At 38.4% G+C, this 16,615-nt stretch overlaps 1 protein-coding gene across 1 annotated transcript; it reads right to left on the bottom strand.

The window, feature by feature from the left end:
- Window positions 1-96: 96 nt before the first annotated feature.
- Window positions 97-15,935, bottom strand: LOC123880826 (aromatic-L-amino-acid decarboxylase). The gene is made up of 10 exons (XM_045929157.1): window positions 15,418-15,935; window positions 12,074-12,125; window positions 10,297-10,367; window positions 9,630-9,866; window positions 8,192-8,731; window positions 7,923-8,112; window positions 7,769-7,833; window positions 7,138-7,355; window positions 6,581-6,661; window positions 97-258 (listed from the first exon to the last, which is right to left on the bottom strand). Exons 1-10 carry the CDS (start codon window positions 15,730-15,732, stop codon window positions 147-149), a joined length of 1,881 nt encoding a protein of 626 aa, XP_045785113.1. The 5' UTR covers window positions 15,733-15,935; the 3' UTR covers window positions 97-146.
- Window positions 15,936-16,615: the final 680 nt, after the last annotated feature.

Here is a 16,615-nt window from a genome sequence, read left to right as displayed (position 1 = left end):
GTGATGTGAACATCAGTATCAGTTGCACTATAGGAAATGAATATTTTGAATCAGGAAAATGGTAAGTATTAAAAAACTTATGTAAATGCTCATAAATGACTTTATTGATAGAATATGGCATGGTCAACGCGTATACGCTTGGGCGGTCAGTGCGGGGCGGGGGAGGGCGCGCGGCGCTCGGGCGACGCGCCGGGCGTGGAGCCGCGCCGCCCGGGGTGCGGGCTCTTCAAGCGCACCATGGTGTCCAGGTGACGGAACCTAGGTGGACGAGTTTAAAGAGTAGTGACACTAAACATTAATGCTACATCTGTTTAGGTAGGTACAAAATATATTCTAAACTAGCTGTGCCCGCGACTTCGTTCGCGTGGAATAGTGACTTTTCGCGCTTTATATAGCCACGGACGCTCAGGCGCGAGGCGCCGTGATTCTTTAAATTGACATAACTTTTTTATTTATGAACCGATTGAATTGAAATAAACACTAAATCCTAAGTGAAGCTTACTACAATATATTAGTGAAAACCGTATCTAAATCGAATAAGCCGTTTCTGAGATTAGCGTGCACAAACACACAGACAAACAGACAAAAAAAAATTAATTACAATTTCGGGTTCGGCATCGATATAATAACAACCCCTGCTACTTTTTTTTTATATTGTAACGCCACGCCGCCTCAGCCAATCACAACGCGCCAACGCCAACCAGACTATCCGAGTCAAGTCAAGCTGGCCAATCACCGCCTGTTACAGCCGATAACCGCCAAGACGGCCAATCACAGCCTACTGCCGCCATGACAGCCAATCAACGCCAGCGCCATTGACAGCCGAACGCAACTCCGCCACCACTGCCGAATCCCTTCGGTGGGGATAACGCCATATAAAGCTATGCGAGCTCATTTTTAGGATTATTGTTCTATCGTACGCATTGTAAGCTGAAACTATGTCCATTTGTGTAAACAAGTGTAAATTATATAAATAGTAACAAAGTAACAATAGTAATAAAGCAATGAGTGATTTGTATTAGTGTGTTTAGTGAAGTGATATAATAAATTTGGGCGATTATACTGATTTGCTCTTTTTATTTAAACCCACTGTTTCATCTCAGAAGTGGGATTAATAAAGAAAGTTATGATGCATAATCGCGCCAATTAACGAGTCGGCAAAGACATGCCATCTACTTTGTTCATCCGCAAGGATGAAACGAATCATCGTGTAAAAATCAAGCGACAATGAAGATCGTCCACTTCTGGGGCCCGGAAGGTCCTTAGAAGAGTTTTGAACCGGAGGTACATTCATCTGCAGCGTGCATGGTTTCTACGCCCGATGGCAACCTACCCTCAACTTCTACGCGTAATAACTGAGGTATGATCCATCCATTATTCCATTTCAAATAATCCCGTTTTTAATGATATTGATGCATAGTGTAATGAGGTTGATCGTGTTTGTAACCTCTACTGATGAGATGACCGTGAAAGGTTAATATTGCTAACACCCTGTTTGAGGTTATGAAATTAGTATTAGAGCACGCGGGTTATGATAGGTGGTCATTATACGCTCGCGGATAGTGAATGGTTTGAGTGATAGCTGAAGATAAATATAACTATAATTTGTGGCATATCTGACCGTCAAATAAAGGTTTAGGTTTAAAGATGTTTCATTCTCATAAAAACAAAAAAAGTCATTTACATAAGAACTTAATTCTAAGAAAATAAAGTTTACAATATTCGCCATTTAATTAAGTACTCATTCAGCGCATTTGTTGAAGTAATTCGCATTACTCATAGTGTGAGCAGCTAATTCAGTTTTAAATGGATTGAATGAGTGTACATTTTTTTTATGTGTGCAGGTATTTTGATGTACAGTTTAGCTCCTTCATAGGTAAGGGTTTTTCTGCCATAAATTGTTCTAGTTTTGGGTAAGGCAAGGTAACTAGCTCGACGAGTTTTAGTTTTAATTTTTGTAAATGTGATATTTGTGTGTATTGTTTTATTTATAGTTTTCCTAACAAAAATACACGTATTGTATATATATATAACTGATAAAATAATGGCGGTGAATACTAATGCTAAAATTGCAACCGATTGATTTAGTCAACTTTTTATCGAATCAGGTAAAAACCCGCTCAACCATCCACTTTTCACGTTGCATCTCGCCGAGATACCCGCAATTTGAATTCGCAGTTTAATTCTAGAAAACGTACTTAGTGGGTTAGTAGTAGTGCTTTCCAGTATGTGGAAATTATGACCAAGTGCTACCGGTACGAAAAAGTTAACAAGTAATTCAATAAGTTAAATAATAAAAAATAAAAACTCCCGACTGCAGTTTGCGCTGCATATTTTTCGGCTCTTACATTAAATCGTATAAAATCCACCACATTGATTGTTTAAAGAATTTTATATATCCATTGACACACACGCCATCAAGACGAATGACGCATCATTTATCAAAATCGGTTAAAATTGTTGAGTGGTTATGAACTGACACAAATACATACTGATCAGGAATTAATTAAAAAAAAAAGATCTAGTATATCGGATGGTAACAATAGTTCTCAGACTACCCGCAAATTTCAACCAGAAGTCTTCAAGAAACAAGCTTTGACGCTATTAGTGTTTTTATTTGCACAAGGCTCAGTTATAGTATAAGGTTCTATAAACCTTTAAGGTTATTTTTTTCGCGTCGTCGGTGATATTCCCGCTGCAGTCATACAGACAACACGGGGTACGTGTGGGGTACCTGTAAATTATTTTAAGGATACAATAATATCATTTACGTCAGAATCGGTTGATGAACACTTTCAGTGTGCTCAAACCCAGTTTTGCATATAGCATGGCGATCGCAATTTGAATGTAAAATCGAATTGTTTTATGATGTTCACTTTTGAGTTTCTTGTGAAATTGATTTTCATGTGGTTATATGATTGTTATGTAATATGAATATAGATCTTCATAATTGGGGCAAACGTACTTTATAAATCGACTGGGAGCTACTTGTAGTCAAACAATAATATTGTGTTTATCTTTCTTTTCTCGGAATTTTTGGTGAGTTCGTGAAGTGCAAACGTCATCGCCTACGATGGTCACCACTGATGCTTTGCTGTGTGCTGTGTGCCTGATGCCGAGCGCGTCACTGCGGGGCACCACATCGTGGCGCGCTAACGATGCAGGGTTGCAACCAATGGGTATCTATAAGCCGCCGCATTGTTGCCTATTTGGGGTGACATAAGCGCTGTTAAGCGTTTATGCTGTATGGTATGACTGTTCTTTTATTTTTACTAAAAGTTAGTGTTTATGAAGTCTGTACGTGTTGTAACTTGTAGTTTAAATCACATTCTTTGAATGATTGAGAGCATAGTAAGTAGATCTTACTCACGGCTTTGGAACTGTCTCGTATAATATACAAGCCAGTGGCACAGCGTATGAGTATATACAAATAGGTAGTGTAATGTAGGCAGAATTGGGCACTTGGAGGAAACGTAATAATAACTATTACCAGTTAGATATCCTTATGATTTTGATAATGCTTTTGTCATTTTAGAAAAAAAGTAGTGCTTGTAGGCAGCATGTATGTTACGTACTTTTGCCAACAAGCTTTCAATCGAGTCAATTTCATCATTCTACCTTAAGATTGTCGGTCCAATCATAATGTAAGTAGAAAGTTCAAGTGGCACTTTTAATTATAACCATGATATAGCTTTGTGCCGTTCATTGTTAGTCAGGTGGACCGGACGTACCGTAAGAATTTTCACTAAGCCGACTAGACTGACGTTTTACATAATATCTTGAGTTCAGTTGGTGTTAGTATGCCTGCCTGGTTATGTAGCTTACATAGTAGGGAATAGGAATGGAATAGAAAACTGTTATTTGACTGATGATCCTGTATTACCTAAATTCAATCGTGAACTGTTTTCGGAATTACATAGATGCCGAAGTGAAGACAGTAGCCAAGTCTTACTTTCTGCAGCCAAGTCTTACTTTCTGCAGCCAAGTCTTACTTTCTGCAGCCAAGTCTTACTTTCTGCAGCCAAGTCTTACTTTCTGCAGCCAGGTCTTACTTTCTGCAGCCAGGTCTTACTTTCTGCAGCCAGGTCTTACTTTCTGCAGCCAGGTCTTACTTTCTGCAGCCAGGTCTTACTTTCGGTAGCCAAGTTTTACTTTCGGTAGCCAAGTCTTACTTTCGGTAGCCAAGTTTTACTTTCGGTAGCCAAGTTTTACTTTCGGTAGCCAAGTTTTACTTTCGGTAGCCAAGTTTTACTTTCGGTAGCCAAGTTTTACTTTCGGTAGCCAAGTTTTACTTTCGGTAGCCAAGTTTTACTTTCAATAGCCAAGTTTTACTTTCGGTAGCCAATTTTTACTTTCGAAAGCCAAGTTTTACTTTCGATAGGAGTACTTTCATCTCGTTGCTCGTTGAGAGATCTCCCGGCAAGGATTTAAGTGAGATTCCTTTTCAAGTCAGAGTAATAGCATTCACAGCTTCACGAGAAGCTATTTACAAGCTATTTTCCTTTCTACAAGCCAGTCTGTTGACGGTTTTTCTTTCAAAAATGTCTCTAAAGTAAAACGTGGAAAAACAGTACAACTGAAAACGATAATAATTTATAAATTAAATAATGTTCTTTTGTTTCGTCTTGGTTTTAAAGTAGATAAGATTGCAGTTTAGATCACAGACCAATGGCATTGGATTAGAATTTTGTAGAGTTCATACTGACCACATTTTGTAAAACCATTTTGTAAGACAGCGAAAGGATATCGCTCATCAGTAGTGTAGGTACAATTTGATTATTACAGATGCTTTTGCAAAATTTGTTATTAGCCGAAAACGATCAGTTTCGTAGAATATTATACATAATTTGCCTTATTTAGACATCCTAGTAAACTTATAAAGTGAGCATAAGAATGCTTTTACTAGTAGACATTTTAGAGTTTCCGAGTGTCGACTGATTAATAGTTAGGTATGTTTTGACCTCCATGATACTACCACGAGTCAAGTGCCTAGTCAAGCCAATCCAAGCACTAACCAGACCATGTTAAACGCGTTGTGCCACAGGTCCTAGCGAAACTGCGAATAAAATGATTGGACAAACTGTTAACTGATATTATTTGGACTACTGACAATACTCTCAATGAATGTGATATCCATAATTTGGTATTTACCTAGGTCACGATGCCATGTTACTATTAATGTAAAATTAGCGAACTCGGGATGGTTATGCGTAACAAGGTAAATGCTCGGTAAAGGATAGCAAGCGATAGGATAAAGCTAACTAGATAATGTAACTGACAAATTAATATTTCATTTAATTATAACAAAGGAATTTAGTTATTTAGTGGCAAGTTCCCACAAGCATTGCGATAAAAGTAAACACTGATAGCATTTACTCAGGTTCATTTTCGTAACCAAGCTGGTAGGCATTAAGAGAACTCGAAGTGTTAAGGGGTTTCGAGGCTACGAAGCTTGTACATGCCTGAGCAGACTCTTTAAAGCCATATCACAGCGCCTACGGCTCTTATATCCAACAGTGCTAACTGTTCCGATAAATAACTTGAAACCGAAGACCTTGTTGAGCTATTGTCTACCAGAAAGCTAACCAAGCATTTTCCCATTGCGGGAGCAATTCATTGTTTCAGGACGGCCGAATGTAACGCCACGCCGCCTCAGCCAATCACAACGCGCCAACGCCAACCAGACTATCCGAGTCAAGTCAAGCTGGCCAATCACCGCCTGTTACAGCCGATAACCGCCAAGACGGCCAATCACAGCCTACTGCCGCCATGACAGCCAATCAACGCCAGCGCCATTGACAGCCGAACGCAACTCCGCCACCACTGCCGAATCCCTTCGGTGGGGATAACGCCATATAAAGCTATGCGAGCTCATTTTTAGGATTATTGTTCTATCGTACGCATTGTAAGCTGAAACTATGTCCATTTGTGTAAACAAGTGTAAATTATATAAATAGTAACAAAGTAACAATAGTAATAAAGCAATGAGTGATTTGTATTAGTGTGTTTAGTGAAGTGATATAATAAATTTGGGCGATTATACTGATTTGCTCTTTTTATTTAAACCCACTGTTTCAATATATTTCCATTGTACAGACACCACTTTTCTACAATTTTATTATATGTATAGATTCTACTATTCATTGTTGAATCATTCATTCTTATATTGTAAATGAAAGTGCGGCTGTCCGTTTGTTAGCTTTTCTCGGTCCATGTTTTTTTTTTCAAGCAAAACCTGAGGACTTAAATGGAAGTAATTAACTGGTCAAATGCATGTTAGAACTCAGAACACGCATAACGTAGAGTTCCATAGCTATGCTAATTGCTAAAATCTTGAGCGGTAGGATTATTACAGAGATTGCTTGCATACCGGAGATGTACGTACCTATGGCTACGTTTTATCCCGGAAAATCAGTTTCCACTTGATTTATAAAAAACCTAAATCCGCGTGGACGAAGTTGTGGGCATCATCTTTGGGGTAAAGAGATAGCTTGCCTCCTGGAGACGGATTTAGGCTACTTTTTATCCCGGAAAACCAAAGGGCTCGGGGAATTTTCGGAAAATATTGGCTTGTATGTACCTGAGCGGCAGATCATTAGCATCGTTATCAACGCTTTGGAAGAAGAAAGCGAGAGGCCAGCTTATCCAAGACGACTGTTTCCTGAAATATTAAAAAAACCATAAGTACTTAAGTAGATCTTACGAGTAGGTTTAATATGGCTTTTTATAAAACAGCTAAGGATTAGAACAAACTTTGTTATATAAGCTCTTTACAAGATCTTTGGAACTTTGGATGACTTTTCGTAGTAAATATATATCGATAGAATCGTACGGATTAAGGTATCTAGTTGTAGTTAATCAGACTGCTTTATTAGCGAAGTTGATGGGTCAGCTGGATAGTCAGTGTCGAAAGGCGTAATATATCTGGAGAGGCGGGCGTGGGCTGCGAAAAAGTGCCCGTGTATGGCCTTGGTCTTGTTGTTGGTGGGTTATAGATCTAATGACTTACGGAGTTGATGAGACTAGCCGAAGTCGATGTCGGAAAGCGTGTCTGGACTTACGAGTACCTACAGGCTGTGGCGGCGTGCCTGGGCTGACGCGCATGGTCGGCAAGGTGTTGTAGATCTCGCTACTTACGGAGTTGATGGGACAAGCCGAATGGAGTCGGCGTCGGAAGGCGTGTCTGGGGTGGCGGGTGCAGGCTGCGGCGGCGTGCCCGGGCTGGTGGGCTGCGGCGGCGGAGTCTTGTTGATGGCGGGGTTGTAGATCTTCGGGTCGCTCACCATGCGCACGAAGAACGAACGCTTGTGCGCCAAAGCGGCGCGGTGCTTACGAGCGCGTTCCTCGTTCAAGTCCTAAAATGTAAGTCGTATAAGTACCTATCTACTTAGAGAGGTTATGTTTTATCTCGGAGGAGTTCTTATACTTTTTGTGTAGACCTGTCGTAAGTAAAAGTTCCGTGGTAAAACAAGCAACTCTTAATATGGTATCCTGTTTAATCTGTCTGTCCCTCTGTGTTAAAAATAAACTACATATACAGGGTGTCCAAAAAGTCGTGGATCAAACGCAATAGGGAGCACAATTGTAGAAATCTGATGCCGCTATGCCGAGATATTTATATAAAAAAAAAACTCCTGAACTTGAAAAGCGAAGCTGAAAAAAAATTGGTTCTTATTGTCTCTACAGCTATTTTAAAATAATTATTATGAGATGAGCGGAAATGTGAACATTGAAAAATAACCAGGGTAATTTCGTAAAATCGTCTCACCCTTTCTTTGTCTGGGCCTTCGATTAATTCCGTAGCGAAGTCTGTTATAATATCCCAAGCAACCTCTGAAATTAATTAATTAGTACCATGACTAGGTAGGTATATCTAGATGCACATAAATAATGAAATGCCCAAATGAGATATACTATGTTACCAATGTCTTCCCGAGAAGCGTGTTGGCTCACTACGCAGAAACGGATAACAAATTGATCGCGCACCGAAGCGGGAACCATGTGCAGTTTCCCAGAGGCATTAACATTTGTTAGTAATTTCTTGTTCAGGTCATCGACTTGCTGAGGTGTTTCTTCGGGACCTCCTACAAGACGAAAGCACACTAGTCCCAACTGAAATAAAGAACAGTATTGTAAACCGCTAGACAATCTTTAAAAATAATCGTTTTAATTTCAATCTTGGTACAAGTACCTTCACTTGATTGCAAACTTCAAATCTTTCGTCCTTTTTCACGAGCTTTTCAAAGTATTTTGCTAATTCACAGTGTCGTCTTATATACTTCTGCAAACCGCTGATGCCGTAACTCCTTAGCATGAACCACAGCTTGAGCGAGCGAAAGCGGCGGCTGAGCGGTATTCCCCAGTGCCGGTAATCAATAGCGGTATGGTCGTAACAATGCTGTAGGTACAAGGGATCCACTACCAAAGCCGACGTTAGTAAATATCGATTAGTTACCCATAGTAAGGAGCAATCAAACGCCGTAAGCATCAGTTTATTCGGATTAGTATTGAACGAATCTGCGTATTCGATCCCAGCTAGATGACATTTATGTTCAGGGCAGAGGAATGCGTTGCCCGCATACGCCGCGTCCACGTGCAGCCACACGCGTGAGAACTTTCGCACAATGGGACCTATCTCGGGCAAATTGTCGAAAGAACAGCATGATGTTGTGCCCAATGTAGTCGATACGAAGAATGGCACTAGTCCAGCCTCTTCATCTTCTTCCATAGCCTTAGAAAAATAAAGTAAGAAGAATTATTAGGTACATGAAGAGTCATCCTTTCAAACGTTTTTGGACAGCTGCAACTAAATGACTAACTATTATTTTATTAGAGTAACAAATTCTATATTTTTTCATTTTTCTTCTCATATTTCGCAATTACCTATTACATACCTATACCTAAGGTTTAAAGTGGAATACATGGGTGCCTTAATGTTAATTGAATCAAACCATACAACAGACATACCTATAGGTACCTATTATAAGATTTTTTTCGTTGGCCGAGAGCAAAAAAATATTTAAATTGTTAATCTAGCCTAATTCTGGATGCTGAAATTTAGTTCATATCGTCACCTATTAGGTAAATAATAAGAGAGCCGAATAATTGAATTTTCAATATTCGCGAGACAGAAAGTGGCGCACAATGCGGTCTATCGCCTCTCGGCTCGCCACGTATTTCCGGCATCCGCCGTTTCATTAACCGCCCGAGGCGGAGAAGCCTTGATATGATGCGACGCGGTTCGCCTCTTCAATTACCGCCCGATTATTACTTACTTATTTGAATCTCATCGTGGCATACCACCTAGGTAGGTACTATACATAACCGTATCTTAACAATTAGGTAACTTGTGCTGTTTATATTGTACTTCCAATAAAGTCAATTTCTTGATTTAACTTCCAACCCCGGATCCAAATAGGTAACTATTGTTTAGGAACAACATAATCAGATTTTAAAACTGCAAATAATAATTTAAATCACCCCCGACAGATCAAGGTTACCATCATAATTCACATTGCGTTGTAATTGGGATGGAGTCCATATAGGATAAGTATGCAAATTATAAGTACAAATATCCAGGCATATCAAATATGATAGGCAAAAGTAATGTAGGATAGATAATCACTTACTTCTTTTAAGGTTTGGCCTCTTAAGCATCCATTTTCATCCGTTTGCAAGATGCGAAGTTTAACGAAGCTGATCATAGCGGCCTTTTCAACGCCAGAATGAGCCTCTTTAGAACAATATGCGATCAACTTGGAGAGCAATAGACCCTCGTCGACGGTGGGGAACTGATGCTTCAATCGTTTGATACCGACAGCCCTTGCTGCCAACATGCAAACGAGAACACACTCGCTCGCTGATCCCTGCGATTCATAGTTTTGCGATTGATGCTTGACCAGAAATACATGAAATAATTCCATACAATTTAACGCAGACTATATTTAAATCTATATCTGCATACCTATTATAAGGAAATAACAAACAGCATTGTGTAAAAACATATTTTATCCGAGCCGATTTGAAAATAAATTTGGAAATCTTTCACAAGATTTCAAAATAGGGTTGTTCATGGGGTGGACCAACAAATTCTTATTAAGTCGGCAATGCATTGGCGCTTTCTCCGGTGTTAGCAAATGTTCATGGACGGCGATAATCACTAATAACTCAGTGACTAGATTGCTCGTTTGCCCGCTATTCTTTTTAAAAATATAGGTACATAGTTGATAATAATTAAATGATAGGTATCTAATAATATCTTTGGTTGAAACTAAATAGCTATCCTTAAAACCTCACCTGAATGACTCCACCGCCTTTACTACCTTCCTCAAGTGCTAGAAACGCGGGTGGTAGTCCTATGGCTTTTCCTGTAATCATTTTGAATGTTGATGTTACATTATATTTTTGTACGTAATGTTTTCATTACGTACAAAAATATAATGTAACATGATCATCAACATAATGATGAGCTAAGTATAATTAGTTTTTTAACTAATTATACTTAGCTTTTTATTTAGTATACCGAAATACGAGTAAGTAGGTACAATTGAAGCATGAGGGTTTCAATAAACATTTAAAGTAGGTAGGTAGGTACGAGTTTCACAAACTATTTCATCCTTAGAAGGGTAGCGATGTGAAAAATCCCACAAATGCGTCCCAAACCCAATCGTAATAAAAGGAAAATGTGAGCGGTTTACGGGTGCGGGTATGGTACTTATCTACCTTGCGTAAAGTTTGCAAACTTACGTTTTCACACTCTTATACATCTAGGTAGGTATAATCTTAGTTAATTACTTATGTTGATCAGTTTTGATAACATCCATAATAGTGAAGAATGTAGAGTCAGTTGATTAAAGATTAACATTAATTAGATACCTATTATAGTACGCGACAACTCAATATGGCAATCGGGGTATGATGCGGGGGACACCCCGTACACCCGCGTTATGCCCGGAGTTAGCGCGGGTGTACGGGGCGTCCCCATTCCGATTGCCATCTCAACCTGTCGCGTACTATACCTATTACCTACCTATAAATATGTAAACCTACTCGAAAAGCGTGAACATACATAAACTACATATGGAGTAGGCTCCATCCCTGATAATATCATTTATTCGACAAAAGGTTTAAAATAAACCCTTTCCAAATGAAAATGTATCTTGATAATAATATAACTTATCTACACGAACAAAGAACTCATTTATGAGGGTTCAAAGATGTTCATTCTAAGGGTTTACATTTTAGCTCTTTACGACTACTGTACTGTATTTATTTAAATTTGACCATGATAATTTTTAACTTGTGCGGCATGTGCTTTATATAGTTAATTATTATAATGCGTAACAAGTGTAAATTAAAAATTTATAACACCCCCGACAAGTGAAGGTTACAGTGACTAGAAAAGAGCCTGATAATAACTTTCAAACGGCTGAACCGATTTTCTTGGATTATAGCTAAGAACACTCTCGATCAAGCCACCTTTCAAACAAAAAAAAACTAAATTAATATCGGTTCATGAGTTTAGGAGCTACGATGCTATAGACAGATACACACGTCAAAATTATAATACCCCTCTTTTTGGGTTGGGGGTTAAAAAATGACTTCTCACTCGCTATTTTAACTTTATGTGTCAATCATGGCAAACATACGGTTTTGGTGAACCGTATCTACTTTTGAGATGACAGTTGACCCACAGAATGCATTGTTATAAAAGTTTAAGTTGACCCATACCTACAGTTAAAATGGCGCGTGAGAAGTCATTTTGTCTATACTACTTACCTATTATTATGTTAGAGTCACCTACACTTGAATCTCCAACCTCTACCTCATATGCCTTCCGTAAACGTTCCACACTGTTCCGTAAATATTTTTTTTTTTTAACTGAAAACCGTAGCTACTTAACGCCACTATAATACAAAGTTAGAAAAAATTGGGTTGGTATATCCGCGTATTTTGAAATCGGGCGGATAAGATCGTCCATCAGTGTTTTTTTTTTACTTTAAGTGGTCTTGTGGTACCTACTCGCTTTATCATAATGTCTGCTAAAATAAATAAAACATAATGTATTACTCACCCATCCAGTCTAACATAATTATTTCTAATTCCGTACAGGCTGGACTTGCTGCCTGAAATCAGTAATTATTTTATTTTTTACCTACCTAATAACACTATACCTTCTACTATCTTGACCTTCTCCCAGGTTCTGTTCCCAGGGACTATTTGGAAATTTATGTTTTCTAAATTGTCTCTAGTCTAGTCTGGTGGGAGGCTTCGGCCGTGGCTAGTTACCATTCTACCGGCAAAACCGTGCCGCCAAGCGATTAAGCGTTCCGGCACGTAGAAACCGATCAGAGATAGATATGGCTTTAATGAAACTGCCATGCCATCGCAGTCAAGGGATAACTTGTATCAGAATAAATAAAAAAGTAACTGGATAGTTATTAATACCTAACAAAAGTGATCAAAAACGAAAATAATTTAAATAAATAGGTATCCATTTATCCCAACTAGATAGCGCAAATACAGAACACAGGATGAAACAGCAACATACAGAGAAAAAATACTCACAAAATACTCACAAAAACAACTTAAATACTGCTTAAAATACTGCTTTCTTTAATTCAAAATAAGTAGTAGCATTGCCATTGTAATGGTTATAAGGTTTCTTTGACCTATAAGTGTCGTATCAATGCAGCGTAGAGCTGCAATTTGTCTGCTCTATCTACTTATCAATTATTTAAAACAACGGTTTCTACAATCAATACCCTTGCACGTCTTGATATCAAATAAGAAAATATTAAATACTACAAAATCACAGATTGTATTAGGTTTGTAGGGCCGTAACAAGTTAGTATTTTAATGAAAACGTATTTGGGAACGTTTATGATTCTCATATTTTATTTTTCTAAATTCTTTCTCTGTTTTGAGGTAAGTAACACGATTTGAAAATATTGCAAAATATCAATTATTATGTACTTTTGATCAATTTATAGTAAATACCTAAGTACCATTTTGCTCTTTAAGAAATTCGTTTCGTCAAATATTGTAAAGCTTTGAAAAATCGGTTCGATTCGAATCGGCGAAACGGGCAAGTTCACCCGACTTCAACAAATCTTTTCGAATTGTGTTTGATTTGCTGTTAACTATTGAGTAGTTCCGTCCTCCGAAACTCCGAAACTGTTGTTTTATCAGATCTTAAATTTTACAGGGAACCCATCTGAGAGTATAACTTTTGTAAAGAAAAAAGAATTGCTATTGGAATTTTCTGTGATTTGTCTAAATCATTCGATTGCGTTGCGCATGAGACTCTCTTGGCTAAATTGAACCACTATGGAATCAAAGACTCTGCGCTTAGTCTCATTGCGTCCTACCGCAGTGATCGTATACAAACTGTATGTGTAAATGATGTGAAGTCATCCGGATCAGCCTCACTAATGGGTGTTCCACAAGGCTCTATCTTAGGTCCCTTCATGTTTTTGGTATATATAAACGATTTACCATATTTCGTCCAAAATACTTGCGATATTGTACTATTTGCTGATGATACGTCATTGATTTTTAAAGTCGATAGAAATTATAATAATTTTGACGATGTAAATAGAACCATATCGCAGGTTACTCATTGGTTTACTGTTAATAATTTGCTTTTAAATACAAAGAAAACTAAGTGTGTCGAATTCGCATTGCCCAATACTAAGACGGCAAATGATTTTAATTTAATGGTAAATAATGATATGTTGAAAGTAGAAGAAACTACTGTTCGAAACGTGTTCCTGGGGATAACTTTAGATGCAAAGCTTCAATGGAATGCCCATATATCAACAGTTGCTGGTAAACTCAGCTCTGCTGCTTACGCTGTTAGAAAGATTCGACAGATAACTGATGTGGAAACTGCAAAAATTGTATATTTTGCCTATTTTCACAGTATTATGTCTTACGGAATCTTACTATGGGGTAAAGCGGCAGATATTGGAAAAATTTTCATATTACAAAAAAGGGCAATACGCGCAATCTATAATTTAAAACCGCGCGATTCCCTACGAGAGAAATTTAAGGAAATGGGTATTCTTACAGTAGCTTCTCAATATATTTACGCTAATATAATTTTTGTACGACAAAACATTCATAGTTACAAAAAAATCGGTGATTTCCACGACCGGCAAACTAGAAACCGTGATAGGCTCGCATATCCTACGCTCCGCCTCAGGAAAGTTGGAAAATCGTTTGTGGGAATGAGTGTAATATTTTATAATAAAATTCCAAAATCAATTTTAGACTTGCCTTTACACAAGTTTAAAAAATCTATTAAAAGTATGCTCCTGAAAAAAGCTTATTATACAATCGAAGATTATGTAAATGACAAAAAAGCTTGGATTTGATGCGCTCCAGCAATACACGGCGCTGCAATTGCTTGTATACAGTATGGCATATTATTGTAAACTAGCTGATGCCCGCAGCTTCGCCCGCTTGGATTGGTCAGATCCCCTGCAGCAACAGGATTGAGGAGTTGGACTCCAAATTTTTTAGGAAACAATGTCGCAAAGTTCCTCTATTGATTAAAAAAGAAATGACGCAAATCGGTTCAGAAATCTTGGAGATTTCGGTGTACATAGGTAGAAAAACACAACTCCCTTTTTGAAAGTCGATTAAAAAAGTAGCCTATGTTACACCCTGGTCAATCCTCTACTTGTCAGTGAAAATCCCGTCAAAATCGGTTCAGCCGTTCCGAAGATTAGCCTTTTCAAACAGACAGACAGACAGACAGACAAAAATTTTAAAAACGTGTGATTCAGTGTTGGTATCGTTCAAATAACCATATGAGCTTAATATGAGGTAATTATTTCGAAATTACAGACAGACATTCCAATTTTATTTATTAGTATAGATTGTACATTTGAAAAGAGCAACCGCCGAGTTTCTTGCTGGTTCTTCTCGGTAGGAACAGCATTCCGAACCAGTGGTAGACTATTTTGACGATTCAAAAGCACTTGTAAAAGTTTAATTGAATAAAAATAATTTGAATTTGAATTTGAATTGTCGAAATCAGTTCATGTTATCAGTTAATCGTTATTGTTAAAAAAAAATCATCTATCTCAAAATAACCCTATTGTTTTTTGAGATAACGTTATAATGAAATCGTTTCGTAGTTACAGCGTGAAAAAATGCTGTTTTTAGCTCTTATCGACATTAACGCGTCCTCTAATTAAAATTTTTAGTCGTCTAGTCACAGTTTTATTGTATCTAAGTATACGAAGCAAACGAGTACCAATTACCCAGGGCCGGATCAGTTTTGTTGATGATGCGAGATTTAATTTTGCTCCGCCCCCACCCCTTCACATATTTTTTACATCTCCATATTACACCTACTTTAGACCTCCAAAAAATGTTTTATCACATATTTAAAAAATTGACAATTACCCAGGAAAATCCGATGCATCCGATGCCTGCTGAAAGCATATCTCCGAGTATAGAAGGATATCCATTACCCGCCGGAAAATATGCGTGGAACCGTGGATGCTGCCAATGTGTTACACCGGGCATGATCTTGGTTTCCACATCGCTCATAACGTCATCCCAGGGCTCAGGGTGGATGGGAGCTTCTGCCGGAAGGGTGGTGCGGAGGTAGCCCGGCTCTACAGATGGTGTAACGCGTCGCGTTTTTAAGGTGTTCATATAAGTACAAATATAATCCACCATCTCTTTACCCCGTATACGAAACTCTTCTACGTCCATTGTTCGTTCACACCGGTGTGTGCCGAACAAGCGACTTCGCACAAATGACGGAATATGAAAGTTGGGACGAGAGGATAGCCCGTGATGTCAACGGCGCGAGGTCCTCTGGCCGACTCGACCACCAAACGGCAGCACTTCTTACTCGAGAGGACGACGGAGCGCGGGGAGCGGACGCCTGTGTTAAGCGTCACGGTGTTCAGAATGTGGACTCAAGACACAAGCGTTGAGGTTGCTGCAAAACTGAAAATATCTATAACTTCTTTAGATAAGCACCGCTTTGAAAATTATGATAGAGCGTAGCAGCTAGCAAACGATTTATTAACTACGGTTTACCGTTTCCGTATATCATTGATGATATAATATTGTAATATAATCTACTACACGTAATAAAATATAATAAAACTGTAACAATGCTATTGCTGTACATATATTTTTAACATTTTAATCGGCGGAGGCATTACCTATCGATTAATTGATCCGCCCGGCTTCGCACAGTTAAAAAAGTACTGTTTTGGGATCTAAATATTATATCGATTGATGCCTTTACAAAGATTATACTGTCAGACATGTACCTACATATCATGTAAATGAAGATTTGATGAATAATTTCGGAGCCGGAGGACAGGACTACTCAACGGGTAACAGCAAATCAATATACATCACATTTTCATTCCTTTCTTACAGGTTCGATTTTGGTAAAAAATGGTGCCATAGCGTTTTAAACTATCGTGAGTGATTTATATTATTAAAATAGACGCTCCCGGCTGTAAGCCCGACTTGCCTCAACCGCGACGCGTTGTGAGTTGAGTCCCTGTGAAAAGGACCCCGGATGGGTTCGAAACTAGTAGTTCTGTAGGGCTTATATCTACTAACTAACCACGTG

This window comes from Maniola jurtina, chromosome 3 (genome assembly GCF_905333055.1).
Source record: "Maniola jurtina chromosome 3, ilManJurt1.1, whole genome shotgun sequence".
NCBI lineage: Eukaryota > Metazoa > Arthropoda > Insecta > Lepidoptera > Nymphalidae > Maniola > Maniola jurtina.
The sequence above is the reverse complement of the archived record's forward strand: the minus strand, read 5'-3'. Positions and strand labels throughout refer to the sequence as shown.